This window comes from Chiloscyllium plagiosum, unplaced genomic scaffold, assembly GCF_037043375.1.
Source record: "Chiloscyllium plagiosum isolate Xiang-an unplaced genomic scaffold, Cpla_swu_hap1 HiC_scaffold_29, whole genome shotgun sequence".
Classification (NCBI taxonomy): domain Eukaryota; kingdom Metazoa; phylum Chordata; class Chondrichthyes; order Orectolobiformes; family Hemiscylliidae; genus Chiloscyllium; species Chiloscyllium plagiosum.
This window is the reverse complement of record NW_028270167.1, coordinates 2,434,895-2,459,431: the sequence shown is the minus strand read 5'-3', so window position 1 is coordinate 2,459,431 and position 24,537 is coordinate 2,434,895. Positions and strand designations below refer to the sequence as shown.

Genomic DNA, 24,537 nt, shown 5'->3' with positions numbered 1-24,537 from the left:
GGGGATGGGGTGGCCCTGTTGGTAAGGAATGATATTCAGTCCCGTGCGCGGGAGGACCTAGAATCAGGGGATGTAGAATCAGTATGGATAGAGCTGAGAAATTCTAAGGGTAGAAAGACCTTCATGGAAGTTATCTACAGGCCCCCAAACAGTAGTCTGGATGTAGGGTGTAAGTTGAATAAGGAGCTGAAATTGGCCTGTAGCAAAGATATTACTACAGTTGTTATAGGGAATTTCAACATGCAGGTAGACTGGGAGAATCAGGATGGTACTGGACTCCAAGAAAGGGAGAGTTCCTCCGAGATGGATTCTTAGAACAGCTGGTGCTGGAGCCTACCAGGGAGAAGGCAATTCTGGATCTGGTGTTGTGCAACAAATCGGATTTGATCAGGGACCTCGAAGTGAAGGAGCCGTTAGGAGGTAGTGATCATAATACAATAAGCTTTAATCTGCAATTTGAAAGGAGAGGGTACAATCGGAAGTGACAATATTTCAGTTGAATAAAGGGAACTATGGAGCTATGAGGGAGGAGCTGGCCAAAGTTCAATGGTGCAATACCCTAGCAGGGATGGCAGTGGAGCAACAATGGTAGGTATTTCTGGGTATAATGCAGAAGATGCAGGATCAGTTCATTCCAAAAAGGAAGAAAGATCCTAAGAGGAGGCAGATGTGGCAGTGGCTGACGAGGGAAGTTAAGAAACATATAAAGTCAAAAGAGAAAAAGTATAACATAGTAATGATGAGTGGGAAAACAGAGGACTGGGAAGCTTTTAAAGAACAACAGAGGATTACTAAGAAGGAAATACGCAGAGAAAAAATGAGGTACGAAGGTAAACTGGCCAAAAATATAAAGGAGGATAGTAAAAACTTTTTTAGATATGTGAAAGGAAAAAAAAATGGTTAAGACTAAAATTGGGCCCTTGAAGACAGAAACAGGTGAATATATTAGGGGGAACAAAGAAATGGCAGAAGAGTTGACTTGGTACTTCAGATCTGTGTTCACTGGGGAAGACACAAGCAATCTCCCAGAGGTAATAGTGGCTGAAGGACCTGAACTAAAGGGAATTTATATTTGCCAAGAAATGGTATTGGAGAGACTGTTAGGTCTGAAGGCTGATAAGTCCCCGGGATCTGATGGTCTACATCCCAGGGTACTGAAGGAGGTGGCTCGAGAAATCACGGATGCATTGATGATCATTTTCCAATGTTCTATAGATTCAGGATCAGTTCCTGCGGATTGGAGGGTGGCTAATGTTGTCCCAATTTTTAAGAAAGGAGGGAGAGAGAAAACAGGGAATTATAGACCAGTTAGTCTGACCTCAGTGGTGGGAAAGATGCTGGAGTCAATTATAAAGGATGAAATTACGACACATCTGGATAGCAGAAACAGGATAGGTCAGAATCAGCATGGATTTATGAAGGGGAAATCCTGCTTGACTAATCCTCTGGAATTTTTTGAGGATGTAACTCTGAAGATGGACAAGGGAGATCCAGTGGATGTAGTGTACCTAGACTTTCAGAAAGCCTTTGATAAAGTCCCATATAGGAGGTTAGTAAGCAAAATTAGGGCGCATGGTATTGGGGCAAAATACTGACTTGGATTGAAAATTGGTTGGCTGACAGGAAACAAAGAGTAGTGATAAACGGCTCCCTTTCAGAATGGCTGGCGGTGACCAGTGGGGTACCGCAGGGATCAGTGCTGTGACCGCAGCTTTTTACAATCCACACTAATGATATAGATGATGGTATTAAAAGTAATGTTAGCAAATTTGCTGATGATACAAAGCTGGGTGGCAGGGGGAAATGTGAGGAGGATGTTAGGAGATTACAGGGTGACCTGTGAGTAGACAGATGCATGGAGAAAGTGAGGTCTGCAGATGCTGGAGATCAAAGTTGAAACTTTATTGCTGGAACAGCACAGCAGGTCAGGCAGCATCCAGGGAACAGGAGATTCGACGTTTCGGGCACAGGCCCTTCTTCAGGAAGATGCATGGCAGATGCAGTTTAATGTGGATAAATGTGTGGTTATCCACTTTGCTGGCAAGAACAGGAAGGCAGATTACTACCTAAATGTAGTCAAGTTATGTAAAGGGGCAGTACAATGAGACCTAGGTGTTCTTGTACATCAGTCAATGAAAGCAAGAATGCAGGTACAGCAGGCAGTGAAGAAAGCTAATAGCATGCTGGCCTTCATAATAAGAGGAATTGAGTATAGAAGCAAAGAGGTTCTTCTGCAGCTGTACAGGGCCCTGGTGAGACCGCACCTGGAATATTGTGTACAGTTTTGGTCTCCAAATTTGAGGAAAGGCATTCTGGCTATTGAGGGAGTACAGAATAGGTTCACGAGGTCAATTCCCGAATGACGAGACTATCTTACGTTGAAAGATTTGAGAGACTGGACTTGTATACCCTTGAGTTTAGAAGGCTGAGAGAGGATCTGATTGAGACGTATAAGATTATTAAAGGATTGGACACTCTGGAGGCAGGAAGCATGTTTTCGCTGATGGGTGAGTCCCGAACCAGAGGACACAGTTTAAAAATAAGGGGTAGGCCATTTAGAACATGTTGAGGAGAAACTTCTTCTCCCAGAGAGTGGTGGGTGTGTGGAATGCTCTGCCTCAGAAGGCAGTGGAGGCCAAGTTTCTGGATACTTTCAAGAAAGAGTTGGATAGAACTCTTAAGGATAGTGGAATCAAGGGTTATGGGGATAAGGCAGGAATAGAATACTGATTGTAGATGATCAGCCAAGATCATAATGAATGGTGATGCTGGCTCGAAGGGCAGAATGGCCTACTCCACCTATTGCCTATTGACCTGTCTATTGCAGAGATCATGATGCAACCTTTGCTGGAAGGTGGATGAATTTTGGAGATTTCCATTTAAATACACATCTCATTCTGGCTTTGTGGGAGGTTTTGCTGTAATGGTATTGTCACTGGACTAACAACTTAGAAGGGTAGGCTATTTCTTTCTCTTGTAACTTGCACTTTTTGAATCCCACCATTGGCAGATAGTGACATTTGAAATCAGTTTGAAAAATTCTGGCATTAAAAGCTAGCCCATTGGTGACAATGTAACCATTGCCAATTTCTGAAGAAACCTATCTGGTTGACTAATATATTTTAGGCTCAGGCATCTCATCCTTACTTCATCGGGCCTACATGTGACTCTGGATCCACAGCAATATGATTGACTCTTAGCTGTCCTCTGAAATAGCCTAGTTAGCCATTCTGTTCTGGGGTAGTTAAAGGTGGGTAATAAATGTTGGCATAGCCAGAGATAGCCACATCCAATGCAGTAATAAAAGGAGAAATGAGGACACTGCATCCTGTCAAACTGATGTAAAGATGCTAACTTCTTGTTGCTGGCCATTTATGCTTCTTAATATTGGGCTTATTAACAAAAGACTTTGTTTGACTTTGAGATACTAGAAAAGAAATTGTCACCAAGAATTTGAGCACTTTAGGAGCATCAAACTGTCAGCCTACCAAGCCTGCATCTTCAGTGCACATCTGTACAGTCATGAAAATTGAACAACACGCACTATGCTGGAAGAAAGGTTGAACAGTTTTCACCTTCGTTATCTCAGATGTATTCTTGGCATCTCTTAGCAGGACAAGATTGCCAGCTCAGAATGCTAGTTCCATCGGCATACATTTGTTATCAAACCAACAACTTCTGAACTGGTTCAACCACCCTCTTTGGGTGGGTAATGGCCATATTCCCAGACATTATCTGTATGATAAACTAGCTACTGAAACACCTCCTGGGTGTCCATACTTCCACTCCAAGAACCTGCAAATGTGATATGAAGATGATGGACATTGACACTTTGTGAACTAGAAGACAATTGGTGATAGCTGTGGCCTCTGGAGGTGACTGTCTATAAGGGAATTTGGAAGAAGCAAGAATCAATGGAAACTGGCCAAGATAAAGCACAAGGAAATAGAAGCCAGCAAATTGTGTACCTTCTTATCCTAGTGTCATATTTTCATATTAAACACTGCTTACCCCTCCAATTAATCCAAAAGAGAGAGAGACTGAGTAACAGCAGAAAAAAAGTTGTCTCTGCAGAGATTTGCTTTAGAGAGAAAATACTTTTGAGCAATATAACTCTTCAATAAATAAGATAATACCACCCCCCCCCCCCCCCCCCCCCCCCCCCCCGACCCTGACAGACTTGGGTTGTTCAGGAAATGCAGCATCAAGAAGTCTTCCAGATGCTCTTTAAGAGCACAATCGGGAATCAGGATTCACTATAAAAACAGGTTTTTTAAAAAAAAGACCTGAACTGGGAAATCCTTCCCTTCATCAGGTTTGTCACAAGCTACTGTAAACAATATCCGAAGCAGAAATCGTGCTCTGACAGTTGTAAGTCCAGGCAGGGAATCATTATTAAATATGCAGCTATCTAAAGAGATGATTACCAAGAAATTCCTCGTTTAAAAACCCATGCACCTTTTTATTCACTCATTGAACGTGCTGCCATTTTATTGCTTTTCTTTTTTAAAAAGAAAGCCAGGTATCCACAATCCTTTATACTCAAGTTCATAAAAATTACTGAACACCTGTAATGATGGCTTTAAATTTAATACTGAGTGCTATAGCACATCTTCATTTTAGCCCCTCCCACTTTACTTCCTGCCTGTCCTTTTGAAATTTAATATACCCCTGAATATTCAGTTTGCCTCTTTGACTCTAGAATAATATCTCTGTAATGGCTGTAAAATAATTTGTGCTATGAATTAATTTATTTTCTTCTGAATACTACAAAAAGTGCATTCCAATAAAAAGCCATTAATTTTGCCTTTTAACCATACCACCACCACCACCCCCTCCAAATCATATCGATAAAGTCACCACTGGGCTGCTGTCTCTCAGAGCAACACAACTGTGGTGGTTTAACCTGATGGTCACCAGCCTTAGTTGAAGGGAGAGATTGACCTCATAGTCATTTCAGTTGGTAAAGCAATTGAACCTGTGCTGTTGGCATCACTTTGCATCGTAAACCCGCTGTTTAGCCAACTGACCCAACCGATTCAGAATAATTGATTAAACAATGGTTAACAGTTGCTGCACCAGCTCTTGCTTTGGAACCACTGTACATCTTGAAGATTATTTATCTTAAGATTTACTCCTAAATGGCAACATCTGTGCACTGATGTTTGTACATACCTCTGTGAAAGATATCTCACCTGTGTTTCAGAAGGGGTTGAACCAACCTGTACCTATTGACTACCTTTCCAGTGAGTATTGGCTACATGAGTAAACTTTTCTTGTTCCTCAGGGTGTCAACTCGACAACAGGTAGTCAGTTAGGCCAGTAAAGGGACCTGCTGGCTATTAAATTTTCCTGCTGCTGCCAAGATCTTACTGGCATTGGTTGAGCTCACTCCCAAGGTTGTCGCTTGGCAACAGGCCATGGAGCTGGTGGTGCCTACTCTCAAACCTACCCTTTCCAGAACTATTGGATCTTAGGGCTGCACCTCCATCTAAGGGATGAGTTTGACCTTCTAGCAATCACCGTTTGTTAATTTTCATAAGTCTGAGTTTTGAGGCATCCACGTAGCTTCCTGTGTTGCTAAACATTGCTCCCTCTCCCTAGATTTGCCTTCCTTCCACAGTTTTGGATCCTTTTGAACCTTCTTGGTCCTTAATTTGATAGTAAAGGCAGAGATGGCCTATTAATTAACTGCTTCTTGTAAAGTTGTGACACCATGCTGATAGCTGATACTATCAGGGCTAGGATGCATTTTGTTTGGGTCTGGCAGGTCTCATCCTTTTTCCAGTATGATTCTGTAGCTTTACAGTTCATGCAGTGATCTTGTTGTCTCTGAGACATCGTGTAATTTTCAGTTCATGAGTTTTCAAAAAGGAATTAGATAAATATTTTAAAAGAATAAAGAAAGGGCTGTGGGAATGGAGCACGGGTAATGGATTAATTAGAAAGAGCTAACACTGGCATCATGGGCTCAGTGGCCTCCTCTGTGAGGCTGTCATTGAGTATATTCAGAACAGAGATTTCTATAATTTAAAGATATCAAGGAATAAGGAGGTAGTGCAGGAAAATGTTGTTTTGATAGAAACAGCCAAAACCTAATTCAGTGTTGGATCTTTAAAGGAAAACTAGCCAAATTTTGCCTGTTCAGCTTTAATTCCAAGAGGTTAATTAGATTGATTGAAAAAAGATGTTGGTGTATAGCTTGAGAACTGGATGACATTTGTATTTTTTTTAACTTTTCACTTGTTGCAAGATAATTGATATTAAGTCAATATTCTGGATAAATATTTTAATCAGACATTCTTCCAGGTAGTAAGTTTGGCTTGGGGAAGACCAGAAACAACTGGCATAGAGTTATACAGTTATGCAACATGGAAACAGACTCATCGGTCCAACCAGCCCATGTCAACCATAATCCCAAACTAAACTAGTCTCACTTGCCTGCGCTTGGCCCATTTCCCTTCAAACATTTCTTATTCAAAGTTAGTGGAACTGCAGATTGATAACATAAGTGTTGACTATGCTGTCATTTTTGAGTGAATTTGGAATAGGGTTTGAGATTGTGAAATTCCTCATGATTAACCAACAATCATTTTTCTTTTTAGAAAAGAATGAGGTTAATAGTTACAAAGGCTTGTGGTTTAACTCCAGCATTCTTTTTGGTTCATTTTTATGTGCTGAGGGACAGGACCAGGCTTTTTGGTTCTTGAACCAGCACTGCCATTTAGTAGGATAATGGTTGAACCAATATTCCTCATGTCTACTTTTTTGCCCTTTCCCATAACTGTTAATTCCCCTACTGATCAATAATCTATCTATCTCAGCCTTAAGTATATACAAGGATTTTGCCCACAGCTCCCTATGTCAAAGAGTTCCAAAGGCACTCAACCCTCAGAGAAATTCTTCTTTATCTTAGTCTTAGATTGGCACCCCTTTAGTTTAAAACTGTTCTCAGTTCCTATATGCTCCAGAGAGCGGAAGCAGCCTCTCAGCAATCACCCCATAATAATTCTGTATATTTCAGTGACTTCGGCTTTCATTCGTCTAAACTTCAGTGAATAGAATCCCAACCTGTTTAACCTTTGCTCATAAGACAGTCCCTCTATACTGAGGATCACCCTAGTGAACCTTCTGTGAATTGCCTCCAATGAAATGATATCGTTCCTTAAATAAGGGACCAAAACTGCTTTGGGAACACCAAACATGGTCTCATCAAGCACCTTGTGCAATTGCAGTAAGACTTCCCTACTCTTATACTCCAATTCCCTTGAAATAAGTGTCAACTTTCCTTCCTGACTACCTGCTGTGCCTGCATGCTAACTTTGTGTTTCATGCACCAGTACCCCCAACTGTATGTTGATCTCTAATATTAGTATATTCATTAATGTATTAGAATGAGAACTACAGGATCCTGTACATGATGAACTAGTTGGATGAAAATTAGTGGTATCCAGCTGGACTGCACCATCTGTATAGAGCTGTGTCACCCTAAGTGGCCTTACAAAGCAGGTTTGGTGATCTAAAGGGTGACCTCGTGCTATTGTCTTCAGACTATTAATCCAGAATCCTAGATAATGTTCTGGGAACCTGGGTTTGAATCTCTCCATGGACAATGGCGGAATTTATACTCGATACAAATCTGGGATTGAGTTCTGTGATGACCGTGAAACCATTGTTAATTGTTGATTTAAAACCCACCTGATTCACTGTCCTTGGGGAAGGTAACTAACTATCAGCCTTACCTGGTCTGGCCTGCATGTGATTCCGAACCCAATGTGGTTGACTGGTAACTGTCCTCAAGGCAATAAATGCTGACACAGATCCGTGATGCTCACTTTCTGTGATTGAATTTAAAGAAGTCATATCTTTGTGGGCCTTCTTTTCAGGTTGATGGTTTTAAGCCTAACTTTTTTTGAGAAATTGGGGAGGAGATTAGATTTAAATAGGGAAATTCTTTACTTTGTCCCATTTGATCCAGCCATTCTCTGTTGGCTTTGCTTCTCCAGATGAGCAACAGCCTCGATCCCAGCTGCCCTTTATAATTCTATATCATAGAGTCATAGAGATGTACAGCATGGAAACAGACCCTTCAGTCCAACTCTTCCATGCCTACCAGATATCCTATCCTAACCTAATCTAGTCCTATTTGCCAGCGCTTAGCCCATAACCCTCTAAATCCTTCCTGTTCATATACCCATCCGGATGCCTTTTAAATGGTGTAAATGTACCAGCCTCCATAACTTTCTCTGGCAGCTTGTTCAATACACGCACCACCCTCTGTATGAAAAAGTTCTCCGTTCGGTCCCTTTTAAATCTTTCCCCTCTCACCTTAAACCTATGACATCTAGTTCTGGACTCCACCACTCCAGGGAAAAGACATTGTCTATTTATCCTATCCATGCCCCTCATGATTTTATAAACCTCTATAAGGTCATCCTTCAGCCTCCTATGTTCCAGGGAAAACAGCCCCAGCCTATTCAGCCTCTCCCTATAGCTCCAACCCTCCAACCCTGGCAACATCTTTGTAAATCTTTTCTGAACCATTTCAAGTTTACTGAACTTCGACAGATAATTGAAGGAAAGCAGTTTGAGAAATTGATATGTTTCTATGGTATGTTCTCTGTTTCAGTCACTTAAATCTTTTGTAGAAAAATTATCAGTACTGCTTTCTAAAACTTGAGTGGTTTGTGAATGTAACTCCTTTGCACCGCTGTGTTCTCTTCCCTTTTGCTGACTAGGGAAGTATAAAAAGTAGAAGTGTAACTTTGACTCATGTTCTTATCCGGCACTCATCCTGCCAACCACTTCCTCAATGGTGAAACCAGGGGTTAAAGTTTGTTTCTGATTGCCTTTCTTAACAAACTAAACTTCTGTTTGCATTTGGAATTTTCTTTCTGAAGATGGTGATCCATACTGGAGTGCACTTTTTATGGGTGCCAGTTGTACTACTGTCTTTGTAAATTGAGACAATAATTCAGCAAACCAATTAATTCAGTCAGATGTCACTCAACACCAGGTTTATTTGAAATCACACGCTTTCAGAGTGCTGATCCTTCGTCAGTTGAAGTGACTTGTGATTTTAAATAAACCTGTTGGACTGTAACCTGCTGTTGCGTGAGTTCTGACTTTGTCCACCCCAGTCCAAAACTGGCACCTCCACATCACAATTAATTCGATCATTACATCATGATAAAAGGGAGCTGGAGTTAGGTCATTTGTTGCTTTAAGCCTACTCTGCTATTTAGTAAGGTCATGGCTGATCTGATTGTGGCTTTAACTCCTGTATGTGCCCCATAACCTTTTGATTTCCTTGTTGATCCAAAATCTTTCTAACTTGATCCTGAAGATATTCAGTGACTGCCTCCACACTCTGAAACAGAATTCCAAAGACTAAGAGAAAATATTTCTCCTCATTCAATGTCGTTAAATGATTTATCACTTATTTTCAAATTTTGGTCTATACTTGTAGATCTTTCCTAAAGATTTCTCTACATCCCAATAGCATAAAAAACATAATTTCACACCCGCCCTTCTGTTCCGAAGCAGTTATACTGGACTCAAAATGTTAACTATGTTTCTCTTTCCACAGATGCCTGCAGATCTATGTTTCTCCAGTGCTTTGTGTTTTTAAGAACTTTATCTTTTATGGAAGGCTCATCCTTTTCCATGACTATTTTAAAACTAATAGAATTATGATAATTAGTCACAAAGTATTCCTCTACTAACACTTCAATCACTTATGCCCTGCTTATTATCCAACAGAAGGCCAGGTTTTGTCCCTTCTGTAGTAGGAACCTATACATATTGATGAAGAAAGTTTTCTTGAACATGTTTAACAAATTCCTCCTCATCCAAGTCTTTAACACTATGGCAGTCCCAGTCAATGTTTGGAAAATTAGTCTCCAACTGTTGCAACCCTATTCTTACATATATTTGAGATTTCTCTCCATATTTTCTCTTCAATTTCCCTCTGACTATGGGGGCCCATAGTACAATCCCATCAAGGTGATCATACCTTTCTTGTTTCTAATTTCTACCCATATAAGACATTCTCTCCGAAATATCCAGTCTAATTACAGAAGTAGTGCTTTCTTTAATCAAACATGCCACTCCCCCACCTTGTCTCCCTTTCTATGCTTCCTATAGCATTTAAAACCCAGAGCATTTGAGTTGCCAGTCCTGACCTTCCCTCAGCACGGTTTCTGCAATAGCTATGATATCCCAATCCCATGTTCCCATACATGTCCTGAGTTCATCAGCCTTACCTGTAAGACCCCTTGCATTGAAGTAAATCAGTTTAATTCTTTAGAGTTACCTCATGCTGTCATCTGCCTTTTCTGATTAAGTTGCTCTTTTCTGAGTCAGAAGCATCCTCCTCTGTCTTTCTATATTTACTGCTGCTTCGAGGAGAACCCCCACACGCACATAATCACTCATTCACTCACGCACACTGGCCTTTCTGTTCTCTCATGCGCGCTCTCTGTCTTTCTTTCTCCCACACAAGCACACACGTACGCTTTGCTCACTCACTCGGCTCTCAAAATACAAGTAGCAAATCTTCCCCACCAGGGTATTGATCTCTTGCCAGTTCAAGTGAAATCCATCCCTTTTGAATAGGTCTTTCCTGCCCCAGAAGAGGTCCCAATAACCCAAAAATCTGAATCCTTGCACATTGCACCATCTCTTTAGCCATTGATATTCTGCCCTACCTTATTATTCCTATTGTCATTAGAATGTTGCCACCAGGAGTAAACCAGAGATTGTTACCTTTTTAACTTTCTACGTAACAAAGCCTTATCCCATGATTGACCGCTGTTGCCTTGTGGGGAAGCCTTACTGAGCTTCAATTTAACACCTATAGTAGATTAGATTAGATTAGATTCCTTACAGTGTGGAAACAGGCCCTTCGGCCCAACAGTCCACACTGACCCTCAGAGTAACCCACCCAGACCCATTTCCCTCTGACTAATGCATCTAACACTATGGGCAATTTAGCATGGCCAATTCACCTGACCCACACATCTTTGGACTGTGGGAGGAAACCGGAGCACCCAGAGGAAACCCGCGCAATGTGCAAACTCCACACAGACAGTCACCCGCTGGAATCGAACCTGGGACCCTGGTGCTGTGAGGCAGCAGTGCTAACCACTGAACCACCGTGCTGCCCTAGATCTAGAGTTCTGCATGATCTAGGAGGATGGTTAAGCAAACTCAACCAGGTAGTTGACCAAGAAATAGTACAGGTTGGGAAATGTGAAATTAGAATCACTCAAAGGGTAGCTTAGGGCATAATTAGGCCATCTTGCCTGCTTTGGGAACCCTCTTTTTGGAAAAATGTCATAACAAATGGTGGTAGATATAGGCCATTCAGCCATTTCAGCATCCTTCACTAGTCAATAAGATCGTGGCTGACCTATTTAAATTCCAGTTACATCCATTATCTATGTATCTAAATGTACTCAACAGCTGAACATCAACATACTCTTGAAGTAATCATTCCTCATATGACAAATCCTTATCCAAGAGTTGGTCCACCGAATCTCAAAGCAACTATATGTTTCCTTCTATAATGAGAAAAAGATGGTGTGTAACACTCCAAATCATTAGATGTTACTTAAGAAACCGAACGGTACCCTGGTGAAAAAAGAATAAAAGAAGCATGTTAAATCTGATGATGCCTTAATAATGTAAATAGGAAAGGACTTTTTGAACCAATTAACAGTTTGGTAATCTGAGAGCAGGGCTACCCAAAGTGGACACCAAGTGGAGGCTGAGAGCTTAAATTTTAGGGTCGCAATCTCTGAGGTAGCAATGACCACCATGCCAACCTGAGTTGTATTGACTGCATCCCGCATTGAGAGAGGCTACTGACTCTCATAGCTTAATGTAGAAGTGAGACACAAACAAGAATAAGAAATTGCTGGAGAAATTTAGCGGGTCTGGCAGCATCTATGAGAGAAAAGAGCATTAACATTTCAAGTCTAGTGACCCTTCTTCAGAAATGTGCTTGTCTTAATGGGTTGAATCCTCCTTCCTCCTTTCCTGAGATTAAATTATAATACAGCAAGGTGTGCATTTTTAAAATAACCTCCTCATTCATTTGGCCAGAAAGGGGATTATTTTACTTTTTTTTCCTGCCCTTTCACTCTTTCATTTACAGATTTCGTGTTTCATTTGTTTTCTCACTGTAGGTGGTGCGACTGTGTCAGAACCCCAAAGTAGGGCTAAAGAACAGCCCTCCCTACATTCTAGATCTGTTGCCTGACACTTACCAGCACCTGCGTCTGATCCTGACTCGATATGAGGGAAAGATGGAAGTTCTTGGTGAGAATGAATATTTCAGAGTTTTCATGGAGAACCTGCTTAAGAAGACAAAACAGACCATTAGCCTTTTCAAAGAGGGGAAAGAGAAAATGTATGAAGAAACCTCACAGCCAAGGTAGGAGTCGATTTTGTTTCTATTTGGAATTTCTTAATGCTGGTGGTCAGATGTGATGACATAACAAACAAAATAGTTGAAAGCATGTATTTAAGAGTTATTCACAGTTGTGTTATTTATGTAACTTGTCAGCGTACAGAATTTATAACTCAGAATTATAGTATTTGAGGTGTCCACCTGTTTATACTGAACTATTGGGAGTCATTTAACTCAGTTGGCTGGATGATTAGTTTGTGATGTAGAGTGAGATCAACAGTATGAATTTAATTCCTACACTAGCTGATGTTGCCATGAAGGACTCTTCTTATCAGCCTCTCCCCTTGCCTGAGGTGTAGTGACCTTCAGATTAAACCACCATTGATTTCTCCCTCCTTTAGTGGGAAGGCAGCTCTATGGTCTGGTAAGACTATGGTGACTGTACTTTTACTTTACCTAATTATACATCAATTCCTGTACAAGGCACTGGCATGTAAAGGTGCTAAGTTAAAATATATAAAGTATGACATTTTAAAATGACAGAATGCTCTTTTTGCAAAAAATGTGTCATCTGACTAAATCAGTTAACAACTGAGTGTTGTGGATGCAGGATGTGAATCCGCACACTTGGCTGGTTTTAGGTTCAAGCATGAAAATTGAGAGCTCCTGAAAACTAGTGGAAAATGGTGCCTAGAATTGAGCTGAAACTTGGAGCTAGCACCTTGGCTATCTGTGGAATGATGGCAGTGGTCTTAGATTTTTTTCTTGAGTTATCCATGACTAACATGACGAGTCCTAAATTCTTTTTATAAGCAAATGATTTATTTAGCATTGGAAAAATCTGCCAATTTAACAACAAACTCTTAAAATTAGTCAACATCTTAAAAAAAGGCTGCCCCAGCTCTCAAAAAACTTATGGCTGAAGAATTATCCTCATCGAGAGTGTGTTGCTGGGAAAGCACAGCAGGGCAGACAGCATCTGAGGAGCAGGAGAATGGACGTTTCGGGCAAAAGCCCTTCATCAGGAATGAGGCTTGTGGGCCAAGGGGACTCAGAGATAAATGGGAGGGGTGTGGGGTGGGTAGTTGAGAAAGCAATAGGTGGAAGAAGGTCAGAGGGAGGAGTGATGGACAGGTCCGACGGGTGGTGCCAAGTTGAAGGCTTGGGACTGGGATAATATGGGGAGAGGGGAAATGAGGAAGCTGTTGAAATTCACATTTATTCCGTGTGGTTGCAGTGTCTCAAGGTGAAATATGAGGCGTTCTTCCTGCAGGTAGTGGATAGTAATGATTTGGCGGTGGAGGAAACCCAGGACCTGCATGTCCTTGACTGAATGGGAGCGGGAGTTGAAGTGTTCAACCCATGGGGCGGTGGGGTTGGTGGGTGTGGGTGTCCCAGAGATGTTCTCAGAAACGATCCGCAAGAAAGCGTCCTGTCTCCCCATGGTAGAGGAGACCACACCGGATGTGATGGATGCAGTAGATTGGTAGAGGTACACGTAAATTTCTGACGGATGTGAAGGATCTTCTGGGGCCTTTGACGGAGGTGTGGGGAGTGGTGTGGGTGTAGGATTTGCACTTCCTGCGGTGGCAGGGAAAGGTGCCATGACTCCCTGCAGCCCATAAGCCTCATACCTGATGAAGGACTTATGCCCAAAGCGTCGATTCTCCGGTTTCTCGGATGCTACCTGATCTGCTGTGCTTTCTCAGCAACACACTCTCGACTCTGATCTCCAGCATTCGCAGTCCTCACTTTTTCCTGAAGAATTATCCTGCCACGTGAAAGCAAGTTTCTACACGGACTTGTAACTGTCCATTTGCTCTCTTCAGTTCCAACTCTCCCTTCTATTTCAGATTGATACTGTGTCCCCCTCTTGCATTGCATTCACATTTCAAGCTGCTGAACTCTATTCTTCCGACCCAGTTAAGGTGGCATTCTTTTCCCCATTTAACTCTCCATTTTATGTAAGAAATCTTTCTCCAACTCAGTCAGTTCTGGACCTTTCTCACCTTCAAGTGATTTCTCAGCTGCTATCTTCCCTCTGCCTCACCTGAATTTCTAACTCTCCTTCATTTCTGTATTTTCCCATTTCATTGTAAAAGCACCATTTTTTAATCCTTTAGTTTCTGGTATCCTTAAATGTACTTCTGTCTACAGCATTCTGAAGCTGCAAAAGCTGGCATTAGTTTTGGGTCAGCACTGAGGGCAGTTCCAAAACAATAAGTGATACCTGGGAGTCAGATTTGTGAAAGGGGAACGTGTCTGCTGATATTTGCTGTGGTACACTGGTACCTCCTGAGGTACCTTCAGTGTGAAAGGCTCATGAGTTACATATATGTAGTCATTTGGTTCAGGGTGAAGGATCAAGTGTTTAAAACAAGCAAGAGCTTAGACAAAGAAATGCTGGCACAGAGTTGGCTAAAGTGCCTTGAGAAGTTTCCCTGTATTAAATGCGCTATATAAACGCAAGTTGTTACAATGGTATTGGCATTAGTTGACCTAAAAGCAATATGTCTTACCCTTATGGATAATATCTTACTAGGGGAGAACAGTAAATGGTTTGGGTGATATGTTTTATTTAGAATATATCTGCAATATCTTCCTACTTCTCAATGTGCAACATTTTTAATGGCAATGTTCTTTATAATGATAGAACTTCTGAGGTAGAATAATTTTGCTGATACAATAAGGAGGGAAGATCTTACGAGGACCTTGTGGTAATAAAAAAATTACCCTTGGAGCATTTGCCATAGTTCAGCTGGTATCACTGTTGCTCCTTTAGTTAAAAGGTTGTGTGCTCAAGTTACATTCTAAAACTTGAGCATCAGCCTAATCTTGTGCTCACCTCAGTGCTTTAGAACATAGAACATTACAGCACAGTACAGGCCCTTTGGCTCTTGGTTGCACCAACCTGTGAAACCAATCTGAAATCCATCTAACCTACACTATTCCATTATCATCCATATGTTTATCCAATGACCATTTAAATGCCCTTAAAGTTGGCGGGTCTACTACTGTTGCAGGCTGTGCGTTCCATGCACCTGCTACTCTGAGTAAAGAAACTACATCTAACATCTGTCCTATATCTATCACCCCTCAGTTTAAAACTATGCTGGCCATCACCACCTGAGAAAAAAGGCTCTCAATGTCCACCCTATCTAACCCTCTGATTATCTTGTATGTCTCAACCTTCTTCTGTTCAGCAAAAACAGCCTCACGTCCCTCAGCCTTTCCCCGTAAGACCTTCCCTCCATACCAGGCAACATCCTAGTAAATCTCCTCTGAAACCTTTCCAAAGCTTCCACATCCTTCCACAATGCCAGAACTGTGTGCGGTATTCCAAGTGCGGCCGCACAAGAGTTTTGTACTGCTGCAGCATGACCTCAAGGTTCCAAAACTCAATCCCTCTACTAATAAAAGCTAACACACTGTATGCCTTCTTAACAACCCTATCAACCTGGGTGGCAGCTTTCAGAATTTATGTACATGAACACAGAGATCCTTCTGCTCACCTACATGTCCAAGAATCTTCCCATTAGCCCCTTACTCTTTATTCCTGTTGCTCCTTCCAAAATGAATCATCTCACACCTTTCCACATTAAACTCCATTTGCCACCTCTTAGCCAGCTCTGCAGCTTAATTATGTCCCTCTGTAACCTGCAACATCCTTCTGCACTCTCCATAACTCTACCAACCTTAGTGTCATCCGCAAATTTACTAACCCCCCCCATCCTTCTACGCCCTCATTCAGGTCATTTATGAAAATGACAAACAGCAGTGGACCCAAGACATATCCTTTTGCAGGTGCTGTCTTTCAAATGCGATGTTAACCCAAGGCCTAGTCCACCTTCTCAGGTGATGTAAAAATCCTGTGCTGCAATTTTGAAAAAGAGCAGGGTATTGGTATCCTGGCTAAATTAATGCCTCAAGCGGCATTACCAAAAACAAATTGTGCTTGTTATCATATTGTAGAATTTTGCTTTCTGTAAGTTAGTTTCTGCATTCCAATAGTGTCTACATTTCAAAAGTACTTCATTCAATGTAAATCCCTTTGGAAGTTTGTGAACAATTCTGAATTTTTTTTACATCCCTGGCCTAATTCTAATGCTTCTTGCATCGCAGTTTTATAAAATGCTACCTCTTATAGGACAAAATGGTGATTTGGCAATGTTTAATGGTTTTAAAATTGTATATGAAATTTAAATGGAAGTTTTTAAGAGAGAATAACACTGAAACCCATTTTGCTCTTACCATCTTTTCCTTTTTTTTTTCAGGATGTTCTAACAAATCTTTAAGCTCATGAAAAGAAAGAGTAATTTTTTTTGTAGGTTGGAGCCAATCATTCCTTAAATGGAAATATTTCTTGTAAAAGCCATAACAGGTTTGCAACTTGCATATTTTGGCCATTGTAGGTATATGATGGTTGTATTAGCACCAACAATCTCACTAACAAGCATATCAAAATGTTTAACTTTTTTTCCCCCACAAAGTGGGGGAGAAGCCAAATTCCTGAGAGAGTTTTTGGTATCAGATTGTGAAAAAGAAGCAGATTTCCCTCAGTATTTTTATTAGTTCTTTCTCCAAATCAGCATTATTGAAGGAAAGCTAGTGAAAGTATTGCTCATGGTTCGTGACCAGACTGAGGAATCAACCTGATAATTGAACTATTCAGTTAAGTTGTGAAATTTTGTAGTATTTAACTCCAGACTTTGTTTTTTTTTTCCTTCAGCCTCCAATTTAATTTATGGTCCTCTTTGTCTCTCCCTCCCTCCCAGACTTGATTACTTGCAACCCAAAATGTGTTTTGATGGCTAGTGTAAAAAAAAACCTTATTTTGAATGGTTCGAAGCTTGGTAACTGATTTCTGTAAACTTTCAAACTTTGAGGCAGTTATTATTGATTATTAGTACATATGTAAACAAAATAGATTGGTCACAGTGTTATGATTGGTGATTTCATTCAGACTGTAATCTGTTTACTTAAATTGTGGAGTCCTTTAATGTATTAATTTCCTGAAGGCGATATGACATTTTTAATCTGCTGCTTTAGTGTTAAGTCTCTGTTTTTGATTAGTGTCTTAGCATGATTGGATGACAAAGCCAGAAATGAGTTGTGGTTTTAGATGTTGTACGTTTTATCTGTTGTGCATTGATTGAATGGACACTTTTTTTAGGAGCGGAAAGCAATATTGGGTGATTGAAGTTTACATGTTGAGCTGGAAGGAAATTCAGTTTCAAAATTGCTGTGACAGTATGATTTCTTTTGAGACTTTAATATGATTGACACTTTATGCATGAGAGTTTCTTAACAGATTCTGACAATCAAGTTTGAGAGTGGTAGCTCATCACAATTATTTTGCACAATTATGCATTAAATAAATGGGGTGTTGGTGAACAATGCCATCACTTAGTGATTGATGTAGTTTACTATTCATTATCACTTCAGAGTGAAAGTAATCTGATTTTAAAATTAATAATCCTGAAGTGTGAAGGATGGAATACCAGTTGTTTTACAACTTTGATCAATAAATATGTTTGAGTACAACCACATTTTTGGGAAATATCCTTTTGTCTTGGGTTGCTTTAAAATCCATATCATTCTCATTCAGAGTCTAATTTTATAAAATTTACAGTATCAGTTTGAGGGCTAATAGTTTCTCGAACATCTCCATCATGGGCAAACAGTGCATCCTGTTACTGCACACTCATTCAGAAACTATATGAAATCTTAACTGTGCTGTAGGTTTGAAAACTGCCTTGAATGAGGTTGGGGTTGTATGAGAAGTGTTGAAATGGTTGAAATGTTTCCCTCTCAGTCATGACTTCTGCTTTAATAAGCAAGTTGGAAATATTTACTTCGAGAGAACTCCAGTAAGCATATTCACTACATAACTGAGCCAGGTTCAATCACTGGCCGATGTTGAGTTAGCTATTCTGAATTATGTCACAATAAAGAGTGCTGCAGTTAAAGGGGAAAATATTCTGGAAAACCACACGTTCCTTAATGCACTTCTGGTTTTGGATATTTAGAGGTGCTTGTAGAACCATATCTAGTTAATGTTAATAAGAGAATTATCTTCTGCACAGAAAAGAGGCCAATTAGGCCTAGTGTTTCTGCCATTTGGAAAGTTAGTTTTCCCTTGTACCTCTTGGTCTGTAGCCCTGTAGGCACTTTACATATCTTTCCAAGTGTTTTTTTTTTAATGCAATGAATGTTTCTGCCATCACCACCGTTCTGACTGAACTTCAAAACATAGCATCCTCCAGATGAAAAAACTACTTTTCAGCTCTTTTAGTCTTTCTATCGATTATTTTGAATCCATGCCCCTGGCTATTGACTTATCCAGCAGAAATAGTTCTTTGTATTCAACCATCCAGGTACTCCTTTTTTTTCACATCTTAATTGAATGTAACCCTGCCCCATCCCGCCCAAAGCTTCCTCTGTTTCAGTTTTTCCAATCTTTCATCGTAACTAGAATTTTCCACTAGATATTGACAATATCCCTGTGAATCTTCTCTGTGCCTTCTCTCAGTTAAAATTATAATGTGATGATTAAAGCTATGTTCAATAAGTATGCTAGTTAACCTGTGATTTTATGAATCTTTAGTTTATATAGTTTTAGCATTACCTCCCTGCTCTTATATTGTAGGCCTCAGTCAGTAAAATAAAGTATCCTCTATGCCCTTACCACCTTTTCTTACTATCTTGCCGCCTTCAGGTATTTGTAGACATGCAGTCTAATGCAGCCTCATTTCTTTATATTTCTCAATCTTAATATTTATGGTGTTTTCCTCTTGTATTTTGTTCTCCGCAAATGAATTGCCTTGTCCTTGCACAGGATTGAATTCCAATTGTAATTTTGTTTAGCCCAATGGCCCAGCCCATTTAATGTCTTTGTGCATTCTGTAGCTTTCTTCCTCACTTTGAGAAGTGTAAAAAAAAAACGTAATAATAGTAGGGGATTTAAACTTTCCAGCATAGTATGAAAGGTTTAAAGGGAGTGGAATTTTTAAAATGGGTCCACTTTTGTTTGTCATTTATATAACTGATTTGGATGAGAATTTAGGGGGAATGGTTAGTAAATTTGAGGATGGACACCAAAATTGGTGGTATAGTGGACAGTGAGGAAGGTTATCTAAGATTACAAAGATCAATTGGGTCAATGGGCTGAGGAGTGGCACATGGAGTTTAATCTAGATAAATGTGAGGTAAAGCAAATAAGGGTAGGATTTATACAATTAATGGTATGGGCTGGGTAGTGTTGTAGAGAAGAAACCTAGAGATTCAGGTATGTAATTCTTTGAAATTTGCGTCACAGGTAGATAGGCTGGTTAAGAAGGTGTTCAGCACAATTCTTTTTATTGCTCAGATCTTTTGAGTATGGGGAGTTGGGATATGTTGTTGAGGTTGTACATGATCTGGGTGAGGCGTCTTCTGGAGTATTGTGTGGAGTTCACTTTGCTATCGGAAGGATATTATTAAATTGGAAAGGGTTCAGAAAAAATTTACCTGGATGTTGCTAGGAGTGGAGGGTTTGAATTATAAAAGTGGGCTGGGGCTTCTTCTCATAGGAGCATAGGAGTTTGAGGGGTGACCTTATAGAGGTTTATAAAATCATAAGGGGCATCGATAAGGTGAATAGCAAGGGTCTTTTCCCTAGGGTGGGGGGGGGGGTTCAAAACTCTGGGCACATTTTTAAGGTGCGAAGAGTTTTAAAAAGGCCACAAGCGTAACTTTCTTTTTACACAGAATATTTTGTGTGTGGAATGAACTGCCAGAGGAATTGCTGAATACAGGTAAAACCTCTAAAAGGCACTTGGATAAGTACAAGAATAGGAAAGGTTTGGAGGATATGAGCCAAACACAGGCAAGTGGGGCTAGTTTAGTTTGGGAATATGGTTCGTGTGGACTAGTTGGTCTGAAGGATCTGCGTCCATGCTGTATGACTCTGTGAATCTATAGGAGCCTTTTAAGCCAGCACATAGAAGCACTAACAAGAGGCAGGGCATTACTGGACTTAGGTTTTGGGGATGAAGCTGGCAAATTGTTGAACTATCAGTCGGGGAGCATTTTGTAGATAGGGATCACAATTCCACTGGATTCAAAATTATTATAAAAAGGGACAAGGATGGGTCTGAATTTCCAGTTCCAAATGAGAGGAAGGCCAATTTTAGTAAGATCTGGTATGATTTGGCCAGAGTAGGCTGGGAGAGAGACTTTTTCGGTAACTTTGTATCCCACTGCTCTGACACAATCAAAGAGGAAATCAGGAGAGTACAGGGCTAACAACTTTACATAAAGGGTATGACCAACAAATCCAGTGAATCCTGGTTATTAAGGGATAGAACGAGATTGAATAAAGAGAACAAGAAGGCTTATGGCGGATATTGGGGACTTGGAACAGCAGAAGTCCTAGAGGAGTGTAGTATGTACAAAGGGAAACTTAAAATGGAAATCAGGAGAGCAAACTGGGTATGGAAAGATGTAATGACAGATAAAATAGAGGAAATCCTATGGTTAAGTATATTAAAGGTAAAAGAATAGGGCTCTGTGTGGAAGCGGAAGATGTAGTTTGGGTTCTAAAGAATACATTATCCCTGTCATGAATGAACAGAAATGCAGTGTGGGTACAGAAATCGGAGAGAAGGACTGTGATATACTTCAAGAAATTAGCATAGACGGGAAGTTCTAATTGGGAGAAAGTGAGGACTGCAGATGCTGGAGATCAGAGTTGAGAGTGGGGTGCTGGAAAAGCACAGCAGGTCAGACTGCTTCAGAGGAGCAGGCGAATTGACATTTTGGGCAAGAGCCTTTCATCAGGAATGAGGCATGTGAGCCAAGGGTGTGGAAAGGTAAATGAGAGAGGAGTAGGGGTGGGACTGGGGGAAGGTAGCTGAGAGTGCGATAGGTAGATGGGGGTGAGGGGTAATGGTGATAGGCCAGAGAAGAAGGTAGAGCGGATAGGTGGGAAGGAAGATGGACAGATAGGACAGGATATGAGGGCAGTGTCGAGTTGGAAAATTGGAACTACAATAAGGTTTGGGGAGGGGAAATGAGGAAACTGGTGAAATCCACATTAATACAATACCGTGTGGTTGGAGGATCCCAAGGTGGAAGATGAGGCATTCTTCCTCCAGGCATCTGGTGGTGAGGGTGCGGCGGTGAAGGAGCCCCAGGCCCCAGGCCCCAGGCAGTTCTCATTGGTCTGGCAGGCTTAAAACTTCATGATTAGATAAAATGTATCCCAGGCTGTTGAGTGAGCCAAGGGAAGAAATTTTGTGAGCTGACTAGCATGTTCAATTCCTCTTTTGCCTTTTTGAAGAGGATTGGAGGACAGTAAATGTGGGACTATTATTCAAGAAGGGAGCAAGGGGTAAATTGGGTATCTATAAGCCAGTCAGCCCAACCTCAGTGGTGGGGAAATCTTTGAAAGCAATATTGAGGGACTTTGGTAAGGTCCCACATGAGATTCTGATAGCAAAGGTAAAAGCCTATGGGATCCAAGGAAACTTGGCAAATTGACTGAGTGGCAGGAAGCCGAGGGTGATGGTTGAGGGATGTTTTTTATGGCTGTCCCCTGTAGGTACCACAGGGATCACTGGTGGGGTTCTTGCTCTTTGTAGTGTATATATAAATAATTTAGACTTGAATGTAGAAAGCTTGATCAATAAGTTTGCAGCCTTTAGGAAAATTAGTTGGCTTGTGAATTATGAGGAATGATAGCCTTTGCTTACAGGAGAGGATAGGCTGGCTGGTCATTTGGACTGAAAAAATTGCAAATGGAATTCATTTGGGATAAATGAGCTGATGCACTTGGGTGGGACAAACTAATAAGGGAATATGTGATGACTAGTGGGAATTTGGGAAGCAGCAAGGGACCCTGGTGAATATGTCCTTGGTGTAGTGGGAGAAGTAAACAAGTGGAATATATGGGATGCTTGCCTTTATTAGCTGAAGCATACATTTTAAGAGCAGTGAAGTTATGTCGGAACTGTATAAAATGTTGTTCGGGCCACAGCTAGAGTATTGTGTACAGTTCTGGAATCCATTTCCGGCACAGACTTGGAGGGTCCAAGGGCCTGTTCCTGCACTGTAGTGTTCTATGTTCTTTGTTCCATATTGTCAGAAGGATGTGTTTGCACTGGAGAGGTTGCAGAGGCAATTTACCAGGGCATTGCCTCAGCTGGAGAGTTTTAGTTATCAATGAGATTGGATAGACTGGGGTTTTCTTTTGGAGCAGAAGAGTCTGAGGGGGACATGATTGAGAGGCATACATAATGGAGGGATTAAAGACCAAGGATCATAGATTTAAGGTAAGGGTCAGGAGATTTAGAGGGGATACCATACAGCCATAGAATACTGCAGCACAGAGACAGGCCCTTTGGCCTGAACTAGTCCATGCTGACCAAAATGTCTGTCCATGCTAATCCCATTTCCCTGTACTTGGCCCATATTCTTCTAATCCTTTCCTACCCATGTATTGATCCAAATACCTTTTAAATATTGTTAATGTGCCTGCCTCATCCAGTTGTGTTGGCAGCTTATTTCATATGCGTATCACCCTCTGTGTAAAATAGTTGCCCCTCAGATTCCCTTTTATTTTTTCCCCTCTAACCTTAAGCCTGCCCTCTAGTCCCTGGTTCCCTAACCCTGGGGAAAAAGACTGAGTGCATTCACCCTATCCATGCCTTTCATGATCTTACACACCTCAAAGGTCTCACCTCAAATTTCCAACACTCTAAAGAAATGGTCCTAGCTTGCCCAACCTCTCTCTATAACTCTGACCATTGAGTCCAGGCAACATCCTTGTAAATTTTCACTCTTTCCAGTTTAATAACATCATTCCTATAACAAGATGACCAAAAATGAACATAATACTCCAAGGGGGACCTCACTAACGTCCTGTATAATTGCAACATAACTTCCCAACTTCTATACTCAATGTATAAATGAAGTAGGAGAAAGTGAGGGCTGCAGATGCTGGAGATCAGAGCTGAAAATGTGTTGCTGGAAAAGCACAGCAGGTCAGGCAGCATCCAAGGAACAGGAGAATCGACATTTCGGGCATAAGCCCTTCTTCAGGAATGAGGAAAGTGTGTCCAGCAGGCTAAGATAAAAGGTAGGGAGGAGGGACTTGGGGGAGGGGCGTTGGGAATACGATAGGTGGAGGGAGGTCAAGGTGAGGGTGATAGGCCGGAGTGGGGTGGGGGCGGAGAGGTTAGGAAGATGATTGTAGGTTAGGAAGGCGGTGCTGAGTTCAAGGGATTTGACTGAGACAAGGTGGGGGGAGGGGAAATGAGGAAACTGGAGAAATCTGAGTTCATCCTTTGTGGTTGGAGGGTTCCCAGGCAGAAGATGAGGCGCTCTTCCGCCAACCGTCGTGTTGCCATGGTCTGGCGATGGAGTCCAAGGACCTGCATGTCCTTGGTGGAGTGGGAGGGGGAATTAAAGTGTTCGGCCACGGGGTGGTTGGGTTGGTTGGTCCGGGTGTCCCAGAGGTGTTCTCTGAAACATTCCGCAAGTAGGCAGCCTGTCTCCCCAATATAGAGGAGGCCACATCGGGTGCAGTGGATGCAATAGATGATGTGTGTGGAGGTGCAGGTGAATTTGTGGCGGATATGGAAGTGTCCCTTGGGGCCTTGGAGGGAAGTAAGGGGGGAGGTGTGGGCGCAAGTTTTGCATTTCTTGCGGTTGCAGGGGAAGGTGCCGGGAGTGGGGGTTGGGTTGGTGGGGGGTGTGGACCTGACGAGGGAGTCACGGAGGGAGTGGTCTTTTCGGAACGCTGATAGGGGAGGGGAGGGAAATATATCACTGGTGGTGGGGTCCGTTTGGAGGTGGCGGAAATGACGGCGGATGATACGTTGTACATGGAGGTTGGTGGGGTTCTGTCCTGGTGGCGGTTGGAGGGGCAGGGCTCAAGGGCGGAGGAGCGGGAAGTGGAAGAGATGCGGTGGAGGGCATCGTCGACTACGTCTGGCGGGAAATTGCGGTCCTTGAAGAAGGAGGCCATCTGGGTTGTATGGTTATGGAACTGGTCCTCCTGGGAGCAGATGCGGCAGAGACGAAGGAATTGGGAATATGGGATGGCATTTTTACAGGGGGCAGGGTGGGAGGAGGTGTAG

General features: G+C 41.6%; 1 protein-coding gene across 3 annotated transcripts in view; it reads left to right on the top strand.

The window, feature by feature from the left end:
• Nucleotides 1-24,537, top strand: part of cbl (Cbl proto-oncogene) — a 228,733-nt gene that overhangs the window by 27,385 nt on the left and 176,811 nt on the right. For all 3 annotated transcript variants that reach the window (XM_043677729.2, XM_043677728.2, XM_043677727.2), the window contains exon 2: nt 12,192-12,439. In XM_043677729.2, the coding sequence (XP_043533664.1) occupies nt 12,192-12,439 (248 nt within the window). The remainder of the gene's footprint in view (nt 1-12,191; nt 12,440-24,537) is intronic.